This window comes from Silurus meridionalis, chromosome 10, assembly GCF_014805685.1.
Source record: "Silurus meridionalis isolate SWU-2019-XX chromosome 10, ASM1480568v1, whole genome shotgun sequence".
NCBI classification, from domain to species: domain Eukaryota; kingdom Metazoa; phylum Chordata; class Actinopteri; order Siluriformes; family Siluridae; genus Silurus; species Silurus meridionalis.
The window spans coordinates 2,619,878-2,637,558 of NC_060893.1; the positions used below are offsets into that span (position 1 = coordinate 2,619,878).

The 17,681-nt window shown below is 36.7% G+C and overlaps 1 protein-coding gene across 1 annotated transcript in view; it reads right to left on the bottom strand.

Moving 5' to 3' along the window:
• Positions 1–17,180, bottom strand: part of LOC124392743 (gamma-secretase activating protein) — a 38,945-nt gene extending 21,765 nt beyond the window's left edge. The window contains exons 1-11 of the mRNA XM_046859937.1: positions 16,728–17,180; positions 13,630–13,700; positions 12,375–12,431; positions 10,414–10,483; positions 5,747–5,791; positions 4,573–4,661; positions 2,873–2,942; positions 2,598–2,647; positions 969–1,073; positions 166–222; positions 33–79 (exon numbers count right to left, since the gene is read on the bottom strand). Coding sequence (XP_046715893.1) covers positions 33–79; positions 166–222; positions 969–1,073; positions 2,598–2,647; positions 2,873–2,942; positions 4,573–4,661; positions 5,747–5,791; positions 10,414–10,483; positions 12,375–12,431; positions 13,630–13,700; positions 16,728–16,815 — 749 coding nt within the window. The 5' untranslated portion in view covers positions 16,816–17,180. The remainder of the gene's footprint in view (positions 1–32; positions 80–165; positions 223–968; positions 1,074–2,597; positions 2,648–2,872; positions 2,943–4,572; positions 4,662–5,746; positions 5,792–10,413; positions 10,484–12,374; positions 12,432–13,629; positions 13,701–16,727) is intronic.
• Between the last annotated feature and the right edge of the window lie 501 nt (positions 17,181–17,681).

Sequence of the window (17,681 nt, forward strand, 5' to 3'; positions counted from 1 at the left end):
AAAGCAATACCACTAGCTAATGGCCTGCTTACCTCACAGAGGTGAAAGAACCATTGGGTAACTCCAATGGGAGTATGAACTGCCATAAGACATTAAAATAACACTAAGCATTAATCAGTAAATGCAACACTAAAGAAACTGACAATAATCAATCAGAATCAGTACCAGAATCTCATAATTGTGATCAGGAAAAAACTGTACACACTTCAGCACATACTTCTCCTGAAACAGAAAAAGAGTCACAATGTCAATGTAGTCACTTAAATAACAGATCGTAGAGAAGACATCAATGAATGCAATGTTCTGACCTTAAAGCCACTTGAGGGATCAAAAATAACCTTCACTTTGATATGTGGTGTTGGTATTACAGTAATTTAGAGCTAAGTCTTTGTTTACCAATGATCAGGCTTCATTTATCAGCATTTTTGGTGAAGATGCGTGTAAATGTGAAGTGGAAGTAAAAGTTGTTTGAATTCATGTCGATATCAATAAAAAGATTTATAGAGGTGTTATCACTAGTTTTCGAGTCTTGTTCTGTAACACGCCAACAGATGGCAGCACAAGGCACAGTGAGCGCCAACCTTCATGTCAGTGTGCCAAAAGACATCATCATGTGTACATCGAGAGCTGTGCAACTGGTGCTGTTCTGACCACATGCGTTACCAAATCTGCAATGTCATCATGGACAGCGAGTTAGAACAAAGAACAAACGAGAAATTTCTGTTCAATTGAAAAGAGATCAAGAAGATCTTCAACGAGCTCAATACCCAGAAACTAATCGCCAATTCGTGCATGATGACCATCAAAAAACAATCCACAACATTACCACCATTGTCAGTGTGTCACATTGAACAGATCCTCACGTGTGATTTAAATCTGTTTGCATCCAGCTTGATAAATTATGCTGATTGTCTACTATGTCTTAGAAACCGAGCACCAAATGGCTAAAAGAGACGGAATAAAAGGACCTTGCTCGTGAGGAAGAAGAGTCTCTGGGTGTCAGAGTCCCACTGAGCCCAGCAGAAATCATCTGTCACTCTGTCTTTCACCAGATGCTCTGTGTTCTGCATCACCTGTCACAAGAAAAATCAAACACTCTGAGCGAATCATAAAACGTCGGACTGAGTGAAACAGTAAAAGCCTCTTTTAACTAGATTTTAACTAAATAACTTTCTCCTTCATCAAAAATGACAGACTGGTTAAAGATGGAGGTTGGACTGCATCAAGGATCGCCTCTGAGCCATTTCCTGTATGCAGTCGTGATGAACATGCTGATGAACGAGGTCAGACAGGAGTCTCCGTAGACTATGATGTTTGTGAATGATATTGTGATTTGTGGTGAGAGTGGGGAGCAGGTGAAGAAGAGCCTGGAGAGGTGGAGGTACGCGCTGGAGAGAAGGGGAATGAAAGTCAGTAGGAGTAAGACGTGTGTACATGTGTGTGAATGAGAGGGAGGACAGTGGAGTGGTGCGGTTGCAGGGAGAAGCGGTGGGGAAGGTGGAGTGCAGGTACTTAGGGTCAACAGTGCAAAGTAATGGAGAGTGTGATAGAGAAGTGAAGAAAAGGGTGCAGGCACAGTGGAGTGGGTAGAAGTGTGGGTAGAAGAAGGGTAAAGTGCGAAAGAAGATCTCATTGCCATCAGAAATCGTTTTGTCATTGTTCAGAAATGAAATATTTAGTCGTTGTCAGTATGACGGCACACGGTTTCAGTATTTCCTGATGTAAACCAAGGTTTGAATTATCATACACAAGGCTGAATTTCTTTCAACAGCAAAATGTACTGTAAATCTTTGGGATATTGATTATAAGAGGATTCACACTTTTACCTTACTGTACTAGTGTTCATTCATTTCCTGGTCTTTTTCAGAAATTGTAATGCTCTGTCTCTTTATGCTCACTAATTGAAGGTTCACGAGACAAGATGTTTTTTGGGGTTATGACTGTTTAGGTGAGAACCAGTATAATATCATGTTGCCAGAGAGAGAGAGAGAGAGAGAGAGAGAAATAGAGAGAAAGAGAGAGGGAGATGATGATAGATAGATAGATAGATAGATAGATAGATAGATAGATAGATAGATAGATAGATAGATAGATAGATAGATAGATAGATAGATAGATAGATGTCCACAAATCACCTGGATAATTTTTAATTAAACTTTAATTATTTATAATTATATGACCAAAATTTCCCCTCACTGGAACTAACAAACACTGTTCCAGCATGACAAAGATAAAAAAAAATATGGTGTGTGACAGTTGGAGGAGAAGAACCTCTTCTTGCTCTGAGCTCTTTGTGGATGAACTGGAACACAGACTGAAAACCAGAGACCTCCTCATCCAGTATCAGTTCCTGATCTCAATAACGATCTTGTAGCTGAATGATTATTAATTTCCACAGCCATGCCCCAAAATCTAGAGGAAAATCTTCCTAGAAGTGTGATGTGTGTTTTTCTAACAAAACGGGCAACTTTACTATATTAATGCCCATTGCTTAGTAATAGCACATATGGGTTTAATAACCAGATGTCTGTATACTCTTTGTAATATAATGTATGGTGCATTTTTTTATATTTATGAAATGCGATATATAGACTTACAACTTTACAGCCTTCCTGCCTCCCCAGCTGGATGTGGTACTTGTCAATATCTGGACAAAAACGGAAAAAAAAATATTAAAACATGTATGTAGAAAAAACACTCAGGATTTTACAACAGTAAATTTAACAGAACCATAATTTGTATAAACATCATGTATAATTAAAAGCATCTGTTTCATTTGAAAATATATTAAAAGCTCTAAAGCCTTAAAAAACTATTAATAAACGGCTGTAGCAAATAGGAATATTTACAAATACACTGGTCCGATACATACAGCCATCTTCTGCTGCCACCAACAAATGGCTTTCCTGCACCATGTTCTGTGACAAGTGTGGATACAGAAACTGAAGAACATAAAAAAGACTATTAATCAAATACTTTATCAACGCTTCCCTAAATTGCAATACCGTTAAAGGAAAAATAATATACAGTTCACACTTCAAAAATGTATATATTTTATCTCACAAATACATTTGAACTACATATAAAGTTTACATCGACACATTACACATAGAGGTGAAACAGCATGAGCATGAAAATGATTCTCAAATATCAATCCAAGGGAATATCAACCAAGTAATAAATCGTGAAAATATGCTGAATAAAATAAATATGAATATATATTATTACATACTGAAGAAAATAAAAGTCATGTATTCATATGTAATATAATATCATAATAAGTAAGCATGATAAAACAAAAAACTACAAATACACAAATACTTCAGTGATTCGCCTCTAGAGGCCGCTCTCATACTGTATAACAACCCGGAAAAACTATTGGAATGCAAAACCAATTAATCAATCCACCTCTAATAAAGAGGGCACAGGTTATCAAGTGTGGCACGTGCAACAGAGCCTGGTCCAACCAATGGGTACTCCAGATGCAGTCACAGCAGCCATTCCCCATTTACATGAACAGCATTTAGCTGACGCCGTCACCCAGAGCGACTTTTTTTTTTTTTTAACCTAATTTACGCAGGAGCCCAGGAGGGGCAACTCGATGCGGCAAGGATTTGAACTTACAACTTTGAACTCCAAAACTGGTCCCCTGAATCCAGGCCCCTGATCCCGCCTCCTCCCCATGTCTCTCTTTTCTCCCACATAGGTGGGTAATTCTGACACTGTAGAGAACCCGAGCATTTCTCTGACCAATGGCACATGACTGTGATGATTGTCCATTTCCTTTTTTTTAATAGGAAATCCCCTTGTTCACTTCCCTCTGGAGCAGACGTGAGATGAAACTCTCCGGGACCTTCAACCAAATAAGGGTAACTGATTTGCAGAGAGTACCGTTTTATGATATTCTAAGTGAAGCAGGACACTCAGACGACAAAAAACACAATAGTTGAGCCATTGGGGATTGTGTTTTCTGTTGGCTCACCATAATCTGGAGCCAGGGACCTTAGTTGAAGACAAACATTATACTGTCTCATGGCCTACTTCCACTAGCTAAGCATTCACCGTGATTTCCACAGATGGTGTACGGTGTATTGCTAATATCAGTTGGTAAATCTTCCACCCACCACAAAAGTGACATTGTGTCACTCACCCAATTTAAAGTCCCCTGTTGGGAGAAACCTTACATTTCTTTATTCCTTATTTTTTCTTTAATTTGCCACCTAAAAATGTTTATCACATGCTAACTGTAATATGCTTATCAACATAACTGCAGCCTAGACTTAGACTTAGACATACTTATTGATCCCGTAAGGAAAATGATTGTGTTACAACAGCAACAGTATGTTACACAAACAGTAGTGGGGTTTAAAAAAACAGAATGTAAGTAAATAATTTTAACTTAAATAAATAAATACGATATTGACAGATGAAGCTACATAAAAAACAGAGTGCAACAGACAATTCAAAAAGAAAGAAAGAAAAGAGTGAACTTACCTAATTGTCATTGAATGTGTGAGTGTATAAAGTGACAGTGAATAATGAATAATTAGATATGTATATAATATAGCCTACCTGAACTTTGACCTTGCAATCCACAGCTTTTATAACCTTAGTGTTGTTAATTGGATGTATCTCTATAAGCAGAGTCAGGTATTTTGAAACTACAAAAAAAGGAGGAAAAATGTAGTTATGGATTTGTAGTATGGTAAATGTATATACTCATTGGTTGTTGGGAACTACTGTCAGAGAAACTATACTATATATGGACAACAGTATTAAGACACCCAACCTTTCCAGTTATTTGACGTTCTTCCACAAAGTGTTAGCACAAAATTGTAGGCACGCAATTGTATCAGACGTCTTTGAATGTCCTAGCATTACATTTTCTCTTCACTTGAATTAGGACACCCAGACCTGTTCCAGCATGACCAAGTCAGCACCAGGAAGATCTGCTTTACATGCGTTGGATGTACGTGGAAGATCTCCTGCTATAGAGCTCGATACCTGACTTTACCGTAGTACAATAGTACCTGACTTTACTAACGCCCTTGTGGCTGAATGAATCCACAAATCTCCACAAAATCTAGTGGAACATCCCCCGGGAAAACATAGACGTAATTAAAACCAATTTTATGCTCTGCTGTCAAAAAAAAACTTTTGTCCATATAGTGAATCTAAAGTCCAGTTCAGAGTATAGTGTGTGAATTTGATTGATTTTGATTTTCCTTTCCTCTTAACTTTTTCTTTTTGAATTGTTTCATACAAGTACCTTGTATATTGCGTAGCATGAACCGAATGGAGGTTACATACATAATAACCAAACATAAGAAGGTAAACGTTCGACCACAATTGCAGCACTATTGTCATTTCTTTGTAGCCAAGGTGAGTTCACTATGCAGTGGCTATCTATGAATTATTCATAGTGAAAATAACTGAAAACTTTAGAGACTGAAGTGGAGGAAGCCTCTTAAGATCACTTGTTCTTATCAAAATAATTGCGTTTAAATCTATTGCTACTGTTGCACTTAGTATTACAGGAATTAATTTATGAATTCAAAATGTATTCTGTAAACTATTGAGTTTTCTAAAGCTACTATGTAAAACTGAAATTAACGGAATTTTATTCATTACTTTATTAACTTGATTTGAAATGGGTAGTCTGTGTCTGTCTGTGTCTGTCTGTGTGTGTGTGTGTGTGTGTGTGTGTGTGTGTGTGTGTGTGTGTGTGTGTGACAATTTTGGATACCTGGTTTTAAATCTCCTCCCTGCACAGACCGTGTCAGACTGACCGCTGAAGAAGACAAAAGACATTTTTTATTATTACAAGGTATTATATTATCAAGAATACATCAATATAAGAGAAAGATGCTGATATATATATATATATATATATATATATATATATATATATATATATATATATATATATATATATATATATATATATAGTGTGTATATACTAACTATCTATCTCTCTCTCTCTCTCTCTCTCTCTCTCTCTCTCTCAATGCTGTCAAAGGCATAGGTACCGATTGTTTATATTGAGTGTTTATATTGAAATTTGGACCATCTTTACCAAGAAGAATTCAAAGCTTTTCTCTCATCTGTGATAATGGCTCTGCACGATGAAAGATGTATGGGAAATCCAATCGTGGTTGCCAATAACTGATTAATCAGCCAATAGTAAAAATATACATAATACTCCATATAAAATAGTAATGCAAATCTAAAATGTATGTAATTACAATGGTCTGGACTTTGTGTAGACGTAAAAATGGTGAGTTTCGGCATGACTGTTTGGATCTATGTGAATTGGTGACACTTTACATTTTGAGGGGTCAATCTCTTTGAAGCTACCTAATGGTAAGCTAATTTGTAGAAGTTTTGTGTAGAACAGAGAATCTTCAGCTGTTACTTTTATTTATGATAAATGGCAGATGTTCTAATCCAGACCAATTTACAATTATCTCATTCATACACCAGAGCAGTTAAGGGTTGAGGGCCTTGCTCAAGGGCCCAACAATGGCAGCTTGGTGGTGCTAGGATTTGAACTGCCTTCCAATCAGAAGTCTTGATGTCTTAATAACATGAGCCACCACTCAGTCATCATGCTGTCATGACAACTCAGACTTAAATATCATCACAAAAAATGGTATGAAGAACTAGAGCGAAACAATCTAATGGTTATTGTGCTTCTCTTTATTTATAAAAGAAAGAACAGCTTTAGGAAAGTTGTAGCACACGACAATATATTGTATGGTCTATTTTAGTACTAATAATCTCTCCTGTACAGAAAAGAGGGAGAGTCGACACTAAGACTCAAAATTCCTATCACTGAAGAGGCAAGCCTGAAACAAACAGCATTCCAAAGCAATGAGAGCACAAAGGGAGCACCAGACACATCGATGTGAACAATCCTAATAGACAGACTTAAAAATTCAACAAAGACCACTCTCCACTGTAGAAACATGTGCAGTAGAATCCACTGTTCGACCCAAATGACCCATCCTTCTGTTCAGGAAAAATAACTTTCTTTGGATTTCTCAGTGGTGCTCAAATGTAACCAGGCTCCAAAACATCAAATATCAGTTTATGCAGTTTAGTCACCACCCATAATTAATTAATAGCAAATAATTGGATATTTATTATATGTGAAGTGGAACCTCAAGTTTAAGCCATTTGTTATCTGCTGGGTCCTTGAGCAAGGCCTTTAACCGCTTAGTTTTAAAATAGTAATTGCGAGTTGCTTGGGATTAAGGCAGGGGTCCTCAAACCTTTTTTTTCTGTAAGGGCCAAATCATTTTTCAGAAAATGTTACAGTATTACTGTACTACCAGTATTACTGTGGAAAATTTATTATGATTTAAAATGTATTTATTTTGCCTCTTAATTCTAAATTAGTTTATTATTTTGTTCTGCACCGTACACACAAACGAGCAACGTTTCAATAGATATATAGCCTATTAAAAGGGCATTATGACCTTTACTTACTTATGCATATGGTTAATGGGTGACTCTTACAAATAATTAGGCTATGTTAAAAATTTGAGGTCGACCGATAGTGGATTTTACCGATAGCGAAGTTGGACTGTAATTGCTTATAATCAATTCATCAACCCATAGTTTTTTAAATAGATACTGAATAAATAAACAACAACTATGAAATACAGATATGATATGAGTAAAACATTTAAAATTAAAATTTCAAAATATGTCTATGGCATTTTTCAGAGGGCCGTTCCTAATGTGGAGGGGTAGGGGCCGTATTTGGCCCATGGGCCATAGTTTGGGGACCCCTGGATTAGGGCATCTTCCAAATACCATAAATGTAATGTAAAAATATTTATTATTCAAGCCTGAGAGAATTTAACTGCCAGGTTGTGGCCACTCAAAAGTGCAATACTGGTTTTGCTGTTGTGTGCCTGAACATAGCACTTCATCTGATGAGCCTCTGGAACATTGCTGCGAGCAACATTGGCATGCACAAGGCCAGTCCAAGTCACTTGTTAGCATTCACTGTGATCTTAAGCTTTGAAGCCCATAGTTCCAGCTTTATATCACAGACTCTCTGGAGCCTGGCCGTGGCCTCTGTGGTTAATAAAGGCCGAATTCAGTTCCCTCCTAGATACTTCTGCAAGTCCCATAGCCAGCTCAGATGTTGGCTCTTAGTCAGTTGGGAAATGCCCAGCGGAAGGAGATATCAACATAGCTCTGAGAGAGCTTTAAGACAATTTATCAGCTTTGCATTCCTACATAATAAGATATCTGTGCCAAAAGATCACTGGTGCCCCTGAACATCAAAGAGGCTAGACATTAGCATGGATTTAATCAGAGGATTGAATAATATTAGTAGCATGCATGAGCAGGACTGTGACATCATCTAGTGCTGCTCAACTGGTCCCACCATCTCATTTATTTTTACAGGCCCTTACCCAGATCTTATCATACAACTGAGCAAGGGTTGCTTGGGGCCCAGAAGTGGCATCTTGGTTTGGCCAGGATTTAAACCTCATGACCTTTGGATCCAAAAGTCCAATGCCATAACCACTAAGATACCACATTTACATTGGTGGAAATTATTATTTGAACCCAAGCTGATTTTGTAAATTTACCCCCTTACAAATAAATGAACATGTTAGAATTTTTATTCCAGCCTTGTGTAGGTCTTCAATCTTGTCCCTGATGTCTAGCTTTTTGGTCTCGCCCATGGTGGTGGAGAGGTTTCAATGGAAGAGGTTGATTCTGTGACTGGTGTCTTTTATTAACATAATGAGTTGATATTTGAAGCTCTTTCCTAAAGGGACAGGATTAATTTGGGTGTGTGGGAGTAAGAATTCTTTCTAATTTGGTACGGGATCAAACACTTATTTCACTCGATCAAACACAAATGAATTTATAACCTTTCTTTAATGTTTTTTTTAAAAGGATTTCGTTTCTCTCTCTGGTAAAATAAACCTACCATAAAAATTCTGATCTGTTTCTTGTAAGGGGGTAAATTTACAAAATCACCAGGGGATCAAATAATTATTTCCCCCACTGTATCTTTCATGGTAAGAGGTAGGTATATATATCAAGACTCTTTTAAGTGGTGGACTAAACTTCCCCTAGATGCCCAAACAGTTGAGTCACTGGCTATCTTCAAACGACTCATAAATACCTACCTCTTCCTGAAACAATTAAACTAGCGCTTATTATTTCCTGTTTGTTTTATGTGTATAAAAAAAGTGCTATAATTCCTCAGAACAGAGTTTTTTGGCTGATGGTATCTTAAGTCTGCAGCCAGTGAACCAGTGTTGATTTATTCATTGATGGAGACTTCAAAGCTCTTTTGCACGTCAGTACATAATCTGCTAAATGCCATAAATGTTAACATAAATGCTGCCTCATAACTCAATGGTCCATGATTTAGTGCTGAACGTTATGTTTGTACATTCTGTCCATGTTCTCTCCATGTCAATATAAAAAAAAATACATGAACACAATTAGTATCACTGTAACTCACATGGTCATTAAAAACACCTAATATAAAGTGGTATTGATGATGATGATGATTGTTTTATATTATTAGTATTACCATTAGCGTTATGCTAGTAGTAGAAGCATGATCCGAACTCTAACTACTGTTTTACATCCAAAATCTACAATCTAAAAAGGTAGAAATTGGTAAGGAAAGATAGGCATGTCCTGTACTCTCACACGTGCAGTCCACTCTAACTTTAGCGGAAGTTACACCAATAATTGTTTTTATGGCAGCGCCCTTAGGAAACAGGTGGATATTAACTAACATTTGTGACGTGCCCTTATGCTAGTACTTCCTGTCACTGTTTAAGTTCAGAGATAAGAAGACTGCTATCTATCTAGCGGTCAGAATTAAACAACTGCCATGAATCTTTTTAAATATCGATATTGCATTTTTGAGAATCGATACAGTATCGACAAACAAAATATCGCAATACTCATGTGCATCAATATTTTCTTACACCCCAGTTTTTGTTCTGTTTTACTATGTAATTCGTCCATGCGCAACATACACTTTTAAGAGTGTTTTCCTTGAAAAAGTTCCATTTGTTTGTAACTGAGGAAGCAGCAGTTTGAAAGCCTATTAAATGGTTTTTTTAGATTTTTATTGGTTGTGTTTCTGAAATTACACATAAAGTCAGACATTTTTTTCTAACAGCTAATACTGTTATGTAAATTTATGAACAAGCCCTTTTTTCATGTCTACTAAATTTCTGTTCTTTATCCCCGAAGTAACTTGGTTTAAATACCTGCCAATAAACAAATATGAATGTAAAATGGTAAATTTCATTACACACTGTATTTACTAATCACTACACTGTGTAAATACCCCACACATTCTACTGTTTCAGAAGAGACCATTTTCATCCACTAAGCAGATCAATTGAAACCTACCCAGCAGCGTTTCTTCTTTATTCAGAGAGCAGTTGCTAATACACACTTGCTTGTCAAAAGTGTACAGGAGCTGTGAAAATGGAGAAAGAATAGGAATGAGAAACATACTGTAACATTAAGGTTTTGTTTAGAAGCAAAATAATTGTTCATGCATAGGCCAAAGCATATGATACAGAATTATCAATGGATATCATATTTAATGATGATGAAAATGGCTTCATATGGTTCAGATTAATGACAAAATAGATCTGACTGAGCTGTGAATTATAACTCCACAGATTCCTTTCAAAAGTATTGGAATTGCAAAGCATTTATGCCCTATACCAGGGATCCCCAAACTTTTTCTGTGAGGGCCACATGATTTTTTCTTTTTTTAATGAAACCAGGTCAATCTGTAACAGAAAATGACATGTGACTACCAGTATTATTGTGGAGATTTTTTAATGATTTTGTCTTTATTTTGCCCATTAAAAGAGCATTCTTACTATTAGCCACATTTTTTCATATTAATTGCTATTGAAATCAAAACATTTACTTATGCATATGGTTGGTGGGTGAATCTAACAAATAATTAGGCTACTTTCATAACTAGAGGTCGACCGATGGATTTGACTGATACCAATAGCTAGCTAGTTGGATTGTACTTGCTAATAATCAACCGATTAAAATGGATACTGGATAAAAAACAAACATACTGTAACACTTCATATAAAATAGTACCAAACTTTATTTAAAAAATTAAAATAAAATACTGAATCATGAAAATGTGCTAAAGAAAATAAATATATTCATTACTAAATCTATATAGTTATATTTATTAACCAACTTCATACAGCGAGCAAAACATCAACTTTGAGGACAAAATGTTCACTTGCTCATTAATATTTCCACCTGTCAGTGGTCAAAATGCTGATCAGTGTGTATATATATCGCTAGATATAAAATAGGGCAACAACATTTACCTTTCACACTTTTCAATATTTTTGTTGAAAAATGGGTTGAAACTAATTTTGGCCAGCACATCCCACAGTTGAACCCAAATGTCTTCAGTATATAGCCAAAGAAATAGAAAAATATTCACACCATCACAATTTCCACCATCACAGTTCCTTATTGCAGAGGATAAGAATGTACTTGCAACACATGTACATCCCACAGTTGAGGACATGGTGCAGGATGATTCATTTTATCTTATGATTATTTCGACACCTCTGTAGACCACTGCTTGCTGTTACTACACCACCAAACACTAAAATGTGCACTTGTTTTTGTAATAACTGGGTTTATGCACCACAGGCCTATTATATCAGGAAGGTTTTAGCCCATTGGTTAAGAATCTGAGTTACTGATCAGAAGGTCACGAGGTTACGTCCTGGTATCGCCATTTTGCCAATCTTATGGGGCCCCTTGAGCAAGGAACTTAACCATCTGTGCTCCAGGGGCACTGTATCATCGCTGAGCCCAGCTTTCTAGCATCGCTGGCAAAGAAGAAATCATTTCACTGTGCTTTAATGTACATGTGACTGACATAAATTCCCTTTCTTATAAGATCCCTTTCATTGATTTAGCTGACAGACTGTTCATCTGGACAATGTGAGCTTAACGTGAAGTGCCATTTTCATTAGGATTTATTTAAGCTGTTTACATCTGTCCCCCAATAATTAGGCCTCATACAGTCATTAGAGTTCTACACCATGTATGTTAGGCTTGTTAACCACTCAGTTATGCAGTACAGTCATGTACTGCATGACTTAAAATCATGTACTCCATGACTTAGTACATCTGACTTAAAAAATCCTGCACTCGTGATTCTACACATATTAAACAAGTTTTTATTTCTGTAAAATATCAACCATCTTTAGAAACTCCCAGAGGGCTCAGATACCTCAAGTCTTAATAAAATTTTAGTCAACTTTAAGTGCATGTGCAGCAGGCCAAAGTCCAAAACTTCCCCAACGTACCTTATTCTGTTTGGTATGTGGGTCATATTTGCCAATTCTGGTGTTTCCTGTGACTCCCTGTGAAATGCAATCACAACACTATTAATTTCATCATCACACTTCATTGGGGTCTGGACTTGTTTAACATACAGTTATGTGACAAACCAAGTACACAATCCTTTAATTAGGTGTATTAATTTATCAAGGTCTAAAGAGCAAAAATCACACATGACAAAAAAAACCTTTAACATATTCAATTTGAATTGTTTTTTGTCATTTTTTTCCCCAAACATTCTTAAGGTCACCATTCTACATGAGAAGGACTGCTAAGAAATGAAGATCTTTTAAGGTTTTCCCCAGAACGAATTCAAACAGGTAGAAACACAGACTTTTATGTTTTTTGAGATACATGTTCCTTTGGTTTCTATGCAATAAACTGGAATTGGACAGTGACAAAGTGGAAGAAATTTCTTTGTACAGATGAGTTTGAATGTGAAATGCTTTGGCTCTGAAGTCAAACTTCTGTAAAATCTTGAACAGGAAAGATGTCGACAGTTTGTTTTTGAGCAAAGATGGTTATTCCAGGTGAAAGGATGGCTACCATTCCATATTTCAACAACAGGCAATTATGTCTGGATGATGTTAATTGGAACCAACTTCATGGCAAGACAATGTAGTGAATAAAAATGCAATAGCAAAATCAGCCCAAGTTCAATCACTTAATGCTCAGATATAAAATTAAAAAATAATATAAGAGCTTCTTCAGGTAACCTTAAGTCTCTGCAAGTACATTAAATGTTCATGTTCACATTCTTTATACCATTAATGAAGCATGATGGTGGAAGGGCTGGTCATTTGGCATGGTTTAGCAGCCACAGGAAAGTCATTTAAAGTCCACTTCATACATTTACTGTCCAGCAGCTTAATATCTAAACAAGAATTAGTGTGTTGGAATTGCTAATCCATAGTCTATAACTTGAGATGATGTGAGAGGATCTTAAGAAAGCTTAGTGTGAACATAAAACAATAATGTATTGAAACTAAGAAAATGGTGGCCAAAATTTCTCCAAAACAATATGAAAGACATAAAAACTCCTACACACAGAGTGTTATTGCAGATCATTAATGCTAAAGGCGGTTCACCATGTTCCTGAATGCAGATAATATTAAAACACAAAATTGAAGACCAATGTATTTTCTATTTCTGTGTGCTGTTTAATAGAAAAATATAAAATTTATACTGTATGATAAAAATGATTTTTTTTTTTTTACTTACTCTCCAGGAATACACCACAGCTTCATCCCTCTCAACGTTCAGGATCTGAGTGTCAGCGACCAGCACGATGTCTTTGTAGCATGAAAAGAACAAATCAGCGTTCAGTGAAAAGTATGTAATTCAGTAAAAAATGGACAGTATGATCAGCATTTGTTTTCCTCCCTGAATAGTGCAAGTCAAAACATTTCTATCATTCCCTCTCATCCTCATGCTCCCCAGGTACCAGTGACCAGTGTAACTGTACCTTTTTTTTTTGGATCTGTCTGATTCATCCCAATGCCCTACCTCTGGATGGAGTTCTCTTCAATTGGGGACGACTCTGTCTGAGGATTTTTCCACATCAACAGCCTAAAGTTCCATTAAATTACTATGCAACTCAAGAACTTTGAGGATGGATTTGGACTGTAATTAAGCAACAGTCTACTACAGTGGATCAGGACCACAGTTGCATGAACAGCACCCATCACTGCATACCCTAACCATGATAAAAATGTAATGAATGGACATTTGGTGTTGGGGATGAGGATGGGTTCATTTCTGAGTCTGGTTCATCTCAAGGTTCCAATCTCACACCATAGAGTTTTTTTGCCACAGTCACCACTGCCTCATCACTAGGGACAAACAATTATAAGCAACACACCTATATATTATTTTATTGCTGATTTATCTATTTAACGCTGTTTTAAGACAATGTCCATTGTTAAAAGTGCCATACAAATAAAAATTAATTGAATTTCTTACTGATAAAACTGTTTTGTACGAGTAATGTCAATTAATTAATGCAACATAAGATAAGGGGGTGTGGCCAATATCAAACAGGAATTAGAATATTAGAATAACAATAATAATCATTTTAGATCATTAATAAATATTTATGAGTAGGATGTTCTACTATAACAAAGCATACAGTATAACATTATTTCCAATCATGTCCATGTGCTTATAGTCCAATCTTTTTACTCCTGATCCTGATCTCATGCCGTCCCAGTTTACCTGTATGTCTGCTCATTTGGGACAGCATGCCTTGTAAAGCAAGTAGCAGCTCATTAGTTAAAGCTAATCAGAAGGTTGGGGGTTCAAGGCCTGGTTCAAGCCCAAGCTTCCACTCTTAGGGCCTGTGGGGAAGGCCTTTAACCCTCTGCTCTCCAGGGGCACTGTGTCATAGCTGCACTCTGACCCCAGGTTCATAATATCACTGGGATATGCAGTGAAAACCTTTAAGTACATGTGACAAGTATAAAGCACCTTTTTTTCTTTTCTTTATATAGTGAGTCAAGTCAAGTGGCTTTTATTGTCATTTCTGCTATACACAGTGGTACACAGTAAAAAAGAGACAACGTTCCTCCAGAACCCTGGTGCTACACTAAACAACAACATAGAGCTACAACACAATACAACGATACATAAAGTGCATCGAGTGCAACCTAGTGCAAACAGTGCAAACAGTACAGTGCAGACAGTGCAGACAGATGGACAAAACAATACAACACAAGACAATACACATAACACAAGATAGCGCCGACCAGTAAACCTACTGTACACTCTGAATACACAGTACTGTGCAAAGAGGACTATAAAAACTACAACCAAGAGTATATATAAACAAACACAATGCAGTGCAAAAAAACAGCAGCAGCAGCAGGAAAGAGGTGCAAAAAACAGCATGTAAACAGTGTAATATGGTTAAGTATAAATAATAATAAATAAATGATATAGAGCAGAGAGAGGTAAGGTGAGGGAGTATAGGTATATATGAATAGTTGGACGAAACTCACAACTACAGTTAAATAAGTTTGTTACATTTCCTGAGCTTTAAATATTTTTTTCATTACATTTTTTAAACAAACAGGGAACTCAAGTAGACATAAAAAATATTATACTGATACTCAAATCTATTACACAAAATGCAGAGTTTCTTATTGTGTCTCTATTTCATTCCAGACTCATGTTAATGTTTAATTTAAAGAACCCCGTGTTACAGTGCTACTAGATCTAACTGTCTATTGTGACTTTACAGATTGTTCTGAATTAATTAAACATTACAGTGGAAATATTAAGTCTTTAATGGCTTTTGAGACATGCGTGCATGTTTCATTTGTTTCTATGCAACAATCTTGGTAAAAGGCAAAAACAGTCCAAAAGGGACATTTTTGTCTCTAACAGAAGAACTTGTATAAGAGAAGAGAAGATGTGATCAGACACCCTCACCCCCCACAGTTACACATGAAGGTGGAAGAGTAAAGTTTTGAGGGATGGTTCCGTAATGTGAAATCCTGAACCAACATGGCTCCCATTCCATATCTCAACACCTTGCAATCTGCAAAAGCGTACGTCCAAGCTCTGTAAACGTTATTTAGAGGAACGTTATCTGTCATGGAACGACCTGCCCAGTCACCACACTTAAATCCTATTAAACTGCACTGGAACAAGAAATCTACACCTAATGAAGAACAACTCAGAGGCATGGAAAAGTATTTCAGCTGGACGTTTTGAGAATCAGACTGTGGAGTTTGTAAAGCTGCTCTTCATGCTATGATCTGGACATTTATAGAGAGAAAATCTTCAGACATTACCAAGTTTTCTGCATAGAAACAAAGTAACATGAATGTGTCTTAAAAACCATAAAACACTTGGTGTTTCCAAACTTTTCAGTCTTCATATATAAACTTGGAAAAGTGTTTACTAGAAACCTGTTAATGTTCACCAACATCTAAATATGATTTCATTTTTATAGTAAACTTTTTTTTATTATTAATACTGAAATGTAAACATAAATAATGCTTTAACATGTAAAAGAGGATGAGAATAAAGGATTAAACTGATGTATATAAATATGAAAGTGATTTTCAGACATGACTGACAGCAGAGTGAGCCATGTTGGATTTCTTTTTTTTTCAGAATATAATATAAATATTTATTTATTATTAAGTCAGCAGATGTTTTGTGTCATGTGTTTTGTGTTTTGGAGTGTTTGTTTCATTAATGAAAAGAAAGTTTTGACACTTTGTAAACTCCGGAGACCTGAAGCTTGTTTTAAACTGTCAGAAGGTTACAGCTCTCACACACACACACACACACACACACACACACACACTCACCCCTGTTTCTTCCTACTGTCTCTTCTTTCGCTAAAATGTTCGAAACAATATCTCTCTGAATGTCGAATGTTGTTGTGAACTGCAGCATGTCTCTCGGGGGTTTTGAGGAGTTTCCTCAAATCCACGGCGGACTGGAACCCGCTCCCTCCTGCGCCTGCATTCAGGAAATGATCGGATCTCACGTCTTCATCAGCCGCAGGGTGCTGATCAGGGCGGCGTGGATCATTTCTCAAACTTCTCCTACTAAATACCAACCGCCGCACACTGCGCGAAGGTGTTGGGTTTTAGTCCCAAACAACAATGACTTCATATCCTACATTCAGTGATTACGTCACTGTTTACCTGCAACTTTCAACACAGTACAGTACACTACTGTGGTATAACACATCTGCGCGCGCAAGAATGCGCACACACACACACACACACACACACATTGTATCAGTTCCTGGGTTTTAGGTCCCATCAGTAATCAGGGAAACATCTTGTTTAAGCCCCGCCCCCTTTGGTATTTTATTTGCTCTCATGCTGTCAGTCATGGTGTCATGTGATACACAACGTGACTCTGATCAGACCAAATCTCACTGCGTGTCTAATGTAGCAGTTTATTTACTTATAATCTTTGTGCATTTTTGTGAACCTGTAAATAAAAAAAGTACATCTAATTTATGGAGTAATGTGGAGAATATGGAGTACTGGGTCTAAGTAGAAGGGTGTCAAAACTTAATGCACAACAGTAGTTGTGAGCAGTAGTGAACCGTGCAATTTCACCCCAGGCCTTCAATCCAACTCTTAATCCCATCATTATGTCTATAGAACCTCAATATTAAAGAGAATCGCAGTAAAACAGAGCGCTGCATCACACACAGGATTCTCATACAGACAGAATGAAAGTCTTCACTAAAGCAGGAGACCCAATAAACACAATTCAACACGTCTCCTTTCACTGGAGCCACA